General features: G+C 34.3%; 1 protein-coding gene across 3 annotated transcripts in view; it reads right to left on the bottom strand.

Annotated features, from left to right (window-relative positions):
• The window catches only part of LOC127735565 (uncharacterized), a 38,323-nt gene that overhangs the window by 22,629 nt on the left and 1,744 nt on the right, over positions 1 to 13,950 (bottom strand). For all 3 annotated transcript variants that reach the window (XR_007998452.1, XM_052245802.1, XM_052245801.1), the window contains exons 2-4: positions 7,113 to 8,167; positions 6,028 to 6,126; positions 1,031 to 1,132 (exon numbers count right to left, since the gene is read on the bottom strand). Coding sequence is in view for 2 of the 3 variants with exons in the window: in XM_052245802.1 (XP_052101762.1) it covers positions 1,031 to 1,132; positions 6,028 to 6,126; positions 7,113 to 8,162 (1,251 nt within the window). In the remaining variant the exon portion in view is untranslated. The remainder of the gene's footprint in view (positions 1 to 1,030; positions 1,133 to 6,027; positions 6,127 to 7,112; positions 8,168 to 13,950) is intronic.

Genomic DNA, 13,950 nt, shown 5'->3' with positions numbered 1-13,950 from the left:
TGTTTTTACTTTTAAAAATACAAATATCAAGAAAAGATATAGTCAGCATGTTAAAGCATGTATAGTTTCAGCTTAAGACGATGTTATCATTATAGTTACTTTTGTTTGAATCTGAAAGAAATCGGCATTATAATCGAAAATTGTATATTCATTAAACAGATTGAAGTTCGCAGTCGTTAACAATATATAGTTTTTCTATACTTTTTAAACAATTAAATGATACTTTCCAATGTTAATTTTCGATGATAATTCTAAGTTTGTTTTCAATGACTAGTATTCGAATCATTCCCGAAATGTGAGTTAATTGAGCATCGAAAACAATTGCTGGTTTTCATTGAACTGTCTGCAAGTGTTGGCTAACTTCCTCAAAAAGGCTAGTGTTAGATTTTCTTTCCATTTCAATTCCTTCTTGTAGCGATGTCTTGTCTATTTGTTTTTTGTGTGTGTGTGTGTGTTGAATATCGATGTGACAAGTAAAGACCTTTCTAACAGATTTTTACACTTATGTTGGGATGTTACACCACTGTCAAAGTTAAGGGGAAGATTTAGTGCTAAAAATGTTTAAATCCACCACATTCCGCATATGCATTCCCGAAGCAACGAGCATGTTGTCCAGTGGTTGTCTTTGTGTGCCGTCTGACATGATTGTTATGAACTTTAAATAAAATCAGGCCGTTGGTTCTCTGTTGTCTTGTTTCACATTGTGTTTAAACGGTGTCTATACGGTACGGGTTTCACTCATTGTTAGAGGACGTATGGTGACCTGCAGTTGGCCTTAGAATATTGTTGACAGTGGTCGCATAGGCAATCATACCACATCTCCTTATTCTAATACTGCTAATTCATTTAAAAAAAAACAAAAAACTATCATCTAGAGCCTTTATGCCAATTGAAGCAAAACTGGACGTAACGCACGTACATGTCGAACGTATATGTGCTTCGTTAAAAGGCCTAATGTCATGTCAAGTCTTCAAACAAAACAAATGAAGTCTGTAATATTTTGTTAATGCCGAAACCTGTTTAGATTTACCGTATCTATATTATCCAGAACTGTGCGTTCCTCCTCAATAAGTAAATGATAGAATGATGCAAATTCCTGTCGAATTCTGTCTTTCTGAATTAATGCTTGTAACTGCAACAGAGATTTCAATCTTACAGTGTACATGTATGCATTAAAGAGTTTTGAACTGAATAAAGCAGCATATAGATCAAAGTGGCTCTAAGATATTCATGTAACGAACAACAACAAAAAACAACTTATACAAAACAAAATACTACTTAATACATAGTCACAGAACGACAGCAAATTCAGTAAAATAGCGAAATTACACTTAGTCTTGACAAGTTGACTTTACACATACATCACCCAGAAAGATATTCAAAGCTTTTGTGTATTTTGGGTTTTATTCGCTGGCAACACAAATATGTTTTTGCAAACACTTTATGATAAATCTAAATGTTATTAAAATTAACAAAAACAAAAAACTGACAATTCTAACTTGTGACGCATTCAAATTGTTATCAAGGCTGGAATAAATTCATTTCCAAAGCAAAGTCTTTCGTCTGGTGCTTAAATACTGTTTAATACCGATACAATACAATGTTTTATTTTCGTTGAATTTGCAGGCCCCTATAAGATCCTTCTCCTTAAAAAAAGCTTTTTAAATACCACCATGTTCATACAAACTGTAAAGTAAAATGGCTTTGAAAAATGTTGTAATATGAGTAAAATCGACTCACCATCTTCAATGACAAATAAGACTCAAATATATGCAAGTAGTTATAAAAGATGCCAATTTAAATCCTGATGAATGATGAGTTAAAGTACACTTAGAATTACATTTTATATGTAGAAATAATTAAAAACCGACATATTCGTACTTTGTATCTGTAAAAAATATGCATAATTGAGCCCTGCCTTACATGAAAATAACACACACAAAATAAAAATTCAACAACATCCTCGAAAACAATTCTGACAAAATAGATAACTTGGTATATGTTCTGCCTATTTAACAGTATACTACACACAGCATAAAAAACCAATGATTGAGCAACACGAAGCCCACCGAAAACCGGGGGCGATATCAGGTGCTCCGGAAAGATAAGCAGATCATGCTCCACATGCTACGCCCGTCGTGTTACTCCTATAAAATACGTTCATTAATTACATGAAATGATTCAGCATCACACAATACCGGATTAGTAATTGACTCTTATCTAACCCTAAGTCATCATCAAATTAATAAACGATCGGTCAAGTAAATGTTCTAAACTTGAAATTTTACCGACTGTGAAAATTTGAAATAGAAACATGTTTTTCATGACAAAGGATAATCGAGACGGTTACCGGTATAAACAACACACTCATTGACAAAATCATAAGGAACAACACTTTAAATCAAAACAATAGCAACATTTACACGAACCCCTTTTAGAAGTAGAAACAAAGGGTGATCTTAGTTGTTTCAGAAGGATAAACAGATCCTGCTCTACATGTGGCACCCGTCGTGTTGCTCGTGTAAGTACAAACCCAGTAATTAGTCTTATTCGGTAGGCCACATTGGAGGAAAAGAGGACGGGATCGTGGTTACGACAATTGGATCATATCCTTCGTCATGTGTGAAAAGGATATTCCATAACGGTCAACCTTTGTAGGGTCCGTAAGCGATGATTTCAACTTCATCCTTTGCAACTTTTGTTTTAATAGTTTCCTTATGAGCAGCAACCCTCTATCAAGGAAATCATGATAGAAAATGCAATAGTTGGAATATCTTATCAACTAGGAGATATATCCTCAATTTGCAGGAGCTGATGGAATATTGCTGCATAGAATTGGAAAATTCACAATTGGGAAGCTGAAATCATCTCTTTTGTCATACAGTTTTGTTCTCAACCTACCCTCATTGTCAATTTCTAGATATAAGGCAGACTTAACTTATCTGTATTATCCATTATTTCAAGTTTGATGGGATAGATGCATACAATAAAGTTACCAAACTTTGAATTATCAGGGAGAGATATCATCTTTATAGCAGAAAGTGAAATTAAAGAATAATGCTAGTTTCTTTTCATTTTACCCAAGTAACTCCTATATGAAGTCAGCCTGATATGAATAAAGGAAAAAGTTGGCAAGAAGAAATGAACAGTTGTTTCCCATGTTAATATCGATGGTTTGTTGAAAAACACGTCCTCCAAAGGTAACAGATATCAAAAAATCAAGCATCGTTATAATGTCAGTTTCAGAGAAATTTTTGTTTGAATCATTGTGATTGTTTTTACAAAATACAAAGTACGATACATCCCTCCCTAAGATTTCATAGAGAGAAGGTGGTGTATAATGACGATGATCATGTGCTGCCTCTACGTCGAGGATAAGAGTTGAAAATGTTCATCACATTTATAGACCGATAGGAGGGACTAGGTGGAATACCTATACCATGTCATTTCAACCATATGGTGTCGGAGTTCCCAATTCTCGAATCCACTAGTTTTCCTTTTGCCTACGGAAATATGTTGAAGGTGAGTATTGTTGGTCCAGTGCACGGTATATTTTTCGATGATGAGAACTCGTATAAGAGGGATCGAATGACTAGACTTATCAAAATGTTGATAATCAATGTCATATGCATTGTTGTTAATGTCTGATCTATGGCCGAGCATACGTTTAATAAGCCTTCCTTTATTTTTCTCCGACATATACTAATCCACAAAGGTTACACTCTAATCCGTATACGAGATTTGTTGATTTACATGTCAATCATCGTAGCTTCTGGTAAAATAAATCATTTAGCTAAATTGCTAGTAAATTGAGCATCTGTTATCAAAATTTTACAAATTTTGAAGTTTTTAGTTTTTTAAAATATGTATTTTTTTTTTCTTAGCAATCTGTCATTTTTCTAATTTCCTAAAATCAAACTCTGACAGTATTTCCACCAGTGTCAAATGTACACATGTATCCAGCTAATATTTCAAACCGTTTGAAATGGCAAACGTTAAAACCATTGGTCAAATATGATACCAAACGGAAACAAATACTAACCTCGACCACACGGCATCACTGATGTTGACATGTAATTTTATTGTTTCAGTTTAAAGTGTTCATCATCAATGGAATAGAGAATGGAAACAGGGAGTGTGTCAAAGAGACAAAAACCCGACAAAAGAGAAGAAAAAGCAAAAGGCCACCAATGAGTGTTCAACGTAGCGAGAAAATACAGCACCCGGAGGCGGGCTTCAGCTGGCCCCTAAACTATAATGTATACTAGTTCAGCGAAATGTACGCCACATTTGTAAACTCCGAAACATACAAACGAACCTTTTTAAAAAAAAACACCCAACAGTTACAAAGGCTATATGTTCCTCAATTGCGATAGATGCAAAACAAAACCATGTTTTGTGAGATCTCAACCATCCCCCTAAACCTCTAGCCGATGTTGAATAAATAAAAACATGTTGATATGTGTGGGTTTTCAACTATATACTTCCTTACCTAGAAGCCAAGTACGTGCTTACCTACAGGAGGCAAACGACTGAGAACATTATTTACCGTTTGACAAACATTGAATTTTCCTAGTAATAAAAGTCCAAGTTACTGATTTTACTTGAAAAATAAGTCCTTATACAACTTCATTTCTTAAAATATCTCTTTTATTTTTTCTCAAATTTGATTGATTGGTTGTTGTTTGCTTAACATCAAGTTACAAATATTTCATGCATGTTCACGACGATTTTCAAAATTATATCATACCTCTTCTGAATTCTAGAAATAAAAAAAAGAAAAATGAAAAAAGTTCGTTTTCGTTGTTATAAAAGTCAATGCTATCAAATTTTCTAGGAAAATAAGTCCCTTAAAAATTTAATTTCTTAGATAATCTTCTATATTTTTTTTTTATTTGTATAATGCATATTTGAAAAGTAAAATAATGAAACTTGAGTTTTTCAAGTTATAAACATGCTTAAATGCCTTGTCCTAGTCAATTTGACTGGGATAGTAATTCTGGTTTAATCATTTAAAAACAATAAACATATTAAAGGGAATAAATAAAATGTCTCTAAATAAAAAATTCAATTGTATACATCTACATGAATTTTTTTTCTGAGAAAATGGAATTTCCCTAGTTTTTAGGATTAGAAATGGATATCTTGTAACTAGAAATTTTTTTGGCCTTTTGTATAAAACTTCTATCAGACTTAATATGATGGTTAATCATGTAACCATGGACCTATGATATTAGCCTTTTTTGTCCGCCGAAACCAATGTTATGAAGACTAATTAATTGCTTACGGTTGCATGCTCGCCTTGAGTGCGGGAGGTTGTAAGTTCGAACAACGGTCAGAAGTTGTTATTTACCTCTTTTCCGCTGAGCACGCGATATTTAGAAGTATAAGAGCAAAGATTGGTTAGTTCGGTGTCAAAATAATATTTCCGTGAGGATGTCATACGGACTTTTACCTTTCATGTGAGATGCTTCGTTTAAAATTCTGTTCTGCGTGTCCGTCTAATACAAATAAGGGTTCATTTTACATATTTTTACATTTTTACATATCACATGTACATGTCATGTTCTCGTCCTGGTATGCATGTTATATTTGCCACTTCAGATTAAACATCGAGCAATCCATCCATCCATCCTCCATCTGTGGTGTTTCTTAAGTGGTATTACGTCATTTTTGTCAGAATTTTTTATTGATTCCTATAGTTTTTGTAGTTGCATATGTTTTTATTTTACAGTGTATGTTATTTTCTTGTTTTTTTTGTTGATGTCTTAATGACAGATGGATTTGAATTATGGAGACAAAAATATTGGCGTTATGATACTTCAGCTTTTTAATTGTTTGTTTTTTAAAAGCAATTTACTCTTACAAAGACTTCCGCATATCCCAAAGGCTGTTATCATACCCTTTCCGTTCTTGTACACAGTACTATATGATACTCATTAATAATGGATCAACAAAGCTCATGAGAAGAAGTCCGAAGCCCAATATTTCATAAGATTTTGTTTCTATAATTTTTCTCAAACTTACCTCGGTTTGCTGCTCATTTTGTTGCAAAACTCTGATAGCTCGATCTAAGGTCATTAAACAAATGTTACTTGTCTCTTCGATCTTTTTCCTTTGGACTTCCTAATTAAAATACATGTTAAAAATGTTTGAAACAATGCTAGTTTTACTTCAATCTGAAGTATGTTTAAAACAAACCGCCTTCTAAAGTAATTGTTTTAACTTTCTATTATTCAATATACGACATGTAGAGAGATAAAACAATCGAATTTGATTAAAATTTTTAATAAACTTATTTAAAACAAATAAAAACACATTGAATTCAGTTACATGTTTGCTTACTTGATGAAGACAAATAAAAAAAGTTTTGACTAAGTTAAACTGAACTATTGTTGATACCAGTTAATTTTACTTATATAAAGATTAATCACGTGAAATTGGTCTGTTGATACTTTTACAAACATCTTGTACTTTGCAAAACTTTGCTGCTATTTACAATGTTTATGTATCGCAAACAAGTACAGTATTTCGTTTGTCAAACATATATTCTGGAGGTTAGTTTTTTCTCATACAAAATTTAGCTGTTTGTAGTTCACGAAAACGTGGATTAAATGTGGTTGTGTACACTATATGTAATATAATTTCCAATGTGACAGATACTCTTTAAGACAACTAAGCAGCTAAAAAGTGAATTTATAAGGTTACTAACGTGTTTAAAAATATAAGTAAGTATGGAAGGTGACCAATTCAATTTCTATTTTAAATTTAGGTCTTGGTCGAATACAAATCAGCTATATTGTACCTTAAATAAGTAAAGGTATGATATTTGGTGATTTGTACAGTCGATGCATCCGATGCACCATTTCATTTAATGCATAATTAAATCATCTAGGTAGAATTGACTAATTATATATATTATAGTATTTATTGCAAAATTGTTAGTTTGTTGTATAAAGGATTTTATTATATTAAATCTTACATAAATACATTGTTATCTCGATGTTCAGGTTGATACTTGGTCTCTGACATTTCAGAGAAAGAAAAAGAAAAAAGACTCAAGTAATTAACCGACTTTTGTTTATGATAACAATGCAATGTAATTTACCTACCTTTGTTTTGATAACATGTTCTTCAATTGTCGTCACAACATGACTAATGCAAGTCCTGCTATATACAACGTTTACACACTTTTCGCATTTTGAAATTCCACACGTGTTGCACCAGTACTTAACAATTTCATTATGTGGGCTGCAATAAATCAAACCATCAGTAGAATGTACAATATGCCATCGCTGTGGATTAACATGTGCTTCTGATGTACACTTTCTTCTATACTTCTTCCGGGGTGTCAATTGTTCCGACTTTGCTTTAAACTCGAATATTGAAAATGTTGTCTCAGGCGGTTTTATTTGTGAAGCCTCGGTCGCATTCAGATGTTGGCAACCATCATATTTTAATGGTCTTGATGTCTTGTCAGCGAAATTTGTTGAAGAACACTTGTTTTCGCAAATTTGTGAGCCGTTGTTCGTGTCAATAGAAGATGGGTTGTTCATGCTTTGCTTTGAATGCACTGTTGTGATAATGATGCTTTCAGAAGGTCCATGATGTTCATCTGATATGGTTTTCATCTGATCATTTCTATTTGATGTTTCTTCTAAAGAGAAATCACTACTTACAGTACATTCGTTATTTTTAACGCATTCCTCTGTGCCATCTTGTCTGTTTTCATTTTTTTCTTTTATTATTGTTTGATTAATACCAAAATTATTATAATCATTCTCAAATACAACAGTTTCACTTTCAAACTCATCTTCTGTAGCTTTCCTCTGTGTCTCATCGCTTTGTAATAACTCGGAAGAATCAATGCTACATTTAGCACAGGAATCTTCTTTCAACGATTTGATGACAAAATCTATTTCTTTTTCTTTTTCCTCTGTCTTACTTTGTTTTGTGTCTTCAACATTTAAATTGTAATGATGTCTTTCTGATATGGTAACTACATGTTTACTTTCAGAATTTCTATTATCGCTTTGCGAAATGTTGCTTTTTGTAAGTGATTTATCGTATGATTTCTTTTCCAAAACACTGTTGTTTTCAGAATCTGACAACTCCTTAACACATTTTCCAGTATCTAGTGAAAAGTTATTTTCCTCCGCCATTTCACCTGAAGAAAAAGGATAGTGTAATTACTAACTACTATTTACAAAAATTGAAAGCAACATCTGATTTTTGCATACGTCCGAAGCGCTTTTCTTGATTTACCTTCATCAGGGACGCTCACAGCCGAATATTTGAAAGCCAAGTATGTATAAGAACCGAAACAGTTGAAGCTATATAACCAACAGGACCTAAACAAATAGGGCCAACTTTGCCTGAGAGAATTGAAACCTTCGTTTCTTTATAATTTCCAAATTTATAAACGGACAATTTGAGAAAGGTTTGTTATAAATCATTTCGTTTCGATGTACCGCCTACTGGGCTAATGATACCCTCGGGAACTGATAGTCCACCAGCAGAAGTATCGACTTAGTTCTGTAATAAAAAAAAACCAACACGTTATTAATTTCATGTTTCCGAAGCGCTTTTCTGGATTTACCTTCATCAGGAACGCTCACAGCCGAATATTTGAAAGCCAAGAACTGACAGTTGAACAGCTATATAACCAAACAGGACCTAAAAAAATAGCCAAATCTATCTATAGTCAACTTTGCCTCAGGGAGTTGAAACCTTAGTTTCTTTATTATGATGATACCCCCGGGGACTGATAGTCCACCAGCAGAGGTATCAACCCAGTGCTGTAAAAAATGAAACCAAAACGTTATTAATTTAATGCGTCGAATGCGCTTTTCTGGATTTACCTTCATCAGAAACACATGCAAAACATAAAATAATAATAGAAATTATCAAAAGAAATATATAACCATACCAACCACTAACCCCCGCCTCTACCGAAAAGACATAAAACAAACAACAGCGAACAACACATGATCGGTACAAAATGTGGTAGGGTTTAACCAGATTTATGTGGGCACAAACCATCTCCTATGACCTATTTTAGCCAAAGACCATTACAGTAAATCACAATTATTAAAAAGCAACATGCAAAGAGTAATTACCAATATATCACCCCTAACAGGACTAATGAAAAAGTACGGCACATAATTTGTTGAGGAGGGTTCCAAATGTGCACGCTACCTCAGGAAGTAAGTTAGCGACAGCTGTTGGTAGATCACTATCGAAAACAAATGTAAAAAGGCTTCATGAAGTATCGTCATCCAATTTAATTGGAGTTTTGGCAGTATTTGTGAGAGGCTAGTAATTATTCAAAATCGTCAGACCATTAGACGGGAAAACGAAATTAACTGAAGTTGTATATTTTGTCTGTAACTCTTGCTAACGTATGAATTTTCCACAGTTTAAATTGGTCATGCCACTGGATGCGTCAAGAAAAAACATCTAACTCACAAGACAAAAGAATTACTCATAAAACTTGAAATGAAGGAAACCAAAATAGTTTTTATTCCCTATAAAGTACTAGTATATAATGTTTCGGAGGGAGTACAGATTTTGCTTCGCAGCAGACCATTGAAAGAGTTGTTGCAACTGTTCTTCAACTGTAGAGAGCGTGACATACTCCCTACACGAGGCATCGGACAAACGTCAACATGCCGATCGGACGTTTTTGAAACGTATTTATATATTCCACACAGCCAAACGGGCGTCCCTCTCAAGCATGGGTGTTATTGTCTGATAGGAGAAGCCGCGCGATGACCACATTTCTATAACCCAGCAAACCCTTAATGTTTATTCAGAAATCAGAAGAACAACTAATCAACAACAATTCCAGTGAACAGATTTTGCAAAATAGAACGGCGGAAACGTTGGACAACCACTGAAATATGAGGTTATGTTGGATAGGGACAGTGGTACTTCCCTTCAACAAATCCACGTACCCCACCCGTCGAAGAGTAGTTGCAATGAGTCATTAACATATAAAAAGCGTGTCGATGTCCTTACAAGAGGTATCGGATTTAACGTTCCCCTTCTATGCGGGCGTGTTTGTGTATAGAATACGTACATATGGCATAGTCTCACGAACACCCTCTTCGGCATGGTGACCATATTTCTGTACCTAAGTCCATTCTTTGTGTCATTTTTCTGCAGGGTGATCAGCAGATATCCATAACCATGAAATATTAAATTGTTTGCAGTCGAAAAAACATATGTATTCATAAAAGAGGATAGGTGGATAAAGGGATACGGAACATTTTTTGTCTAAATAAAAAAAAAAAGATTTTAATAATGAAATAATGACTAGTGTGAAGCTAGCAGGCATTAATATTCGTGATACGCATATTAAACCAATACATTTGACCAATTATCGGTATTAAAATTAAGGCAAAAAGTCAAGGTCCATGAAGGTAATGATGATATGTGACGCACCGTATAATAATAATACACTGTCAATACAAGATGAAAGCAAAGAACCTTTCAAATTCACCAAAAATAATTGAAGATGATAATATTGATCTCATTTTGTTTGTAATAGGTTTATATTCAGATTATAGAAAATCAGAAAAAAGGCCAAACACAGAAGAACATTGAAGTTGTCATATCGAGTGATCAAATTAAACATGGTTTCGTTAAAAACAATTTCAGAGGAGAACCAGACAAACGAGTCGATTGTGTGTATGAAGGATGAATTAGGAAAGACTGCACAGAAAGTGACATGCGAACTTCCTATCTGACAACAATATCAAGTTCACTTATATTCGGTTTTTCTAAGGATTATATAGGAGCTCTGCTCAACTAAATGTGCGACCGAGTGTATAATTTAAATTTTGACCAGATGATATTTTCGTGAAACGTTGGTTATCCCGTCGTCAGCTACAAAAGAGGATCCGTTTTAAGAACGAAAACTATTGCAATTAACAATAAAACATATCTAGTAATATTATACTGGAGTGAAATGTCCCGGCTAATTTTGCAATTTGATTGACCACCTTGACAGGGAATATGAGCCCATATCCCCTGTGAACACAAACGACGATAAGAATGGTAAATAATGTTAAAATCAGGACACTCCAGTATAATATAATTGTTAGTCGTGCTTCACAGGAATATGGGCTCATATTCCCTGTCAGTGTCTGTATAAAACACTGACATGGAATATGAGCCCATATCCCCAGTGAAGATCCCGAATAACATATAAATCAACTATATTTTATGTGATGGTTTGATGAACATGTTCAGGAAAATTGATGTAATGAAATTGACGAGGGGTTATGTCAGGCATCCCATATTTAGTGGAGTTCTTGAAAGTCCACGATGGTGATAAGTGTGCCCTATATGAATATTTGCTGCAAAGACACTGTATATATGTACTCAACAGTATTAATTCGACTTATTTATCTGTAAATTCAAAAAATGTTGATGATGGCTAACCTGACGCATTCAAAACTCGAATGGAGGGAGGTGTGACTTTTATCGTTAAATCTTCAATCGTCAAATATGTACGAATTAAAAGTCTTGTTTCGCTACATTTGCAGTCGTTTAGGGAAGGAAATGCATATACATTTCAGTTGTATGAAAATGGTCCATCTACACCAATAAACTGTGTTTTTGATATGTAAGGATACTATCAATCCGGTAGATTCAGCACGTGTGATAGACGACTATTCATTCAATGTTTCAGATCATCAACCAATTATATTCAACAATTCAAAAATGTAAACAATATTAAAACCATGTTATAAAGTATCACGGAAAAGCAGAGGAACAAAGATCAGTTTGGAAGTCTTTTCTTTCGCATCTTCACACTATCTGTTGGACGTGGAGTAACCGAATGAAGGATGTTCTGATGGTGGTATAGAGTGTACATATATGTCGTCGATACAATACCATGAGCAGAAACAGAAACTTTTCCACACACAACTTTTATTAAATATCTTAAACCATACTGGACTCAACCTGTAAATGCGTTGCATCAACAAATGACTTTAAGACGTCAATTATCATGATTATGGATACAATAGACCTAGGGGTAAATACATCACATTTCGAGAGACAAATTAGTCAAGAGACGTTTCCGTCGGGAATTACGAAATGCATATCAAAAGCATATACAAGAGACATATAATTCATTCGAAAAAGAAACGTCTCTGGTCATTTTTTTAACAAAAATAAAAAGTCAAGGAGTTGTTTATCAAAACTAATTGTGAATGGGAGGCAATGTTCAACTCGGGTAGATATTTTAGACCGATGAGCCGAGCACTTCGGGTCAATTTTCGAACAACACACAGGATCAGAACCAACTAGTGATAAGAAACAGAAGAAAAACAAGACAGTTGAGGTCGCTCAGAAACATTTCGAAGAAACATTTTATGACTCTAAGCTAAAGATTACAGATCACGAAAAAAGAAGAGTGTCAAAGAGCCTGACAAAAACAAGGCTTCTGGATTGGATAACAATATGATCATCTTAAATATGGTGGTAACAGTTTGAGAAATCATATGACGAAGCTATTCTAGAAATAATTCAAGATGGCCAAAATCATCAATTAACTCCTTATCGGAGTTATAACACTTAGACAATGACTACTTTAACCCAAAACTTGACCCAGCTAAATGTTCAGCAAGTCAGAATTTGACCCGCACAGTTTCCATTCAACACAAATATTCTTGTCATTGCATTGTTTGCAAGATGATAGGTGAGTGAAACAAGCGCATTGTACACTCTAGTCACTTTATATGTTAATTTACGTTAGACAAACAATTCGTAAACCTTTTCTTAAACAATTATTGATACAATTGATTAAAAATTTTAAACAAACAGATATTTGAATCAATATTGTTTAGACGTACTTATATATATAAAAAATACGTCTAAACAAGTGACAACTCTACGACAGATCCATCCATTGGATCACCAGTGAAGGTGATTCACGGCAGAAAACACATATTATATTCATAGTTACTCTAATTAAATATCAGCACAACAATGTTAAATCTGCGAATTTGCGAAAGCAAATTTTTGTTCTTCCCTCGCCGGGATTTGAACTCCTGCTATTGAGATATCGAGACAACACCGCCTGCACTGTGTCCGGCGCTCTAGACTACTCGGCCACCTAGACTGAACTAAAACATTCTGCTTTCGGTGGCCTAGTGTTACCTTTCCTCGTCAGTAGAATCTAGAGTTGAACACAGTATATGATATATGATAAACCACACACTTCTATGGAATAAACTATTGTCAAATGGTATACATGGAATTTTTTTCAGAACTATTAGAAATATGTACTCTAAGTTGCAAAGCGTTGTGCGAATATCAAAAAACACATTAACTGACTGGTTTTTAGTCGACACCGGTGTCCGCCAAACGGACAATTTAGCGCCCACACCTTTTGCGCTATTCATAAACAGCCTGATCCCAGAAATCAACAATTTACACAAAGGAGTTAACATAGGGGACGACATGGTAAGCTGCCTCTTGTATGCCGACGACTTAGTAATTATGTCTGACAGTGCTGAAGAATTACAATCGCAACTGGACTCTTTGTACAAATGGACTAATGATCATTTAATGCAGTGGCTCCAGGGAAGGAGGGTTCGGGGGTTGGAACCTACCCTTTTTTTGATGATCAATGTATTTGAATGGGGACATATAGTTGGAATCCCCCCCCCCCCTTTATAAATGGCTGGATCTGCCCCTGTAATGACAGTTAATTACGACGAATCTAAAGTTATGCACATTCGGAAAACTACTGTTAACCAGTGCGGTCATATTTTTATGTTGGTGATAAATCATTGGAACTTACCTCGAAATATCGCTATCTTGGTCTAGTCATGATCTGTGAACATACCGATTTTACAACTACAACGCATGAATTACTTACCGCAGGCAGCAGAGCTCTAGGATCACTAACTTCAAAATACTACAATATGGGAA

This window comes from Mytilus californianus, unplaced genomic scaffold (assembly GCF_021869535.1).
Source record: "Mytilus californianus isolate M0D057914Y unplaced genomic scaffold, xbMytCali1.0.p SCAF_3, whole genome shotgun sequence".
Classification (NCBI taxonomy): Eukaryota; Metazoa; Mollusca; class Bivalvia; order Mytilida; family Mytilidae; genus Mytilus; species Mytilus californianus.
Note: the sequence above shows the minus strand (reverse complement) of the source record. Positions and strands in the feature narration are given on the sequence as shown.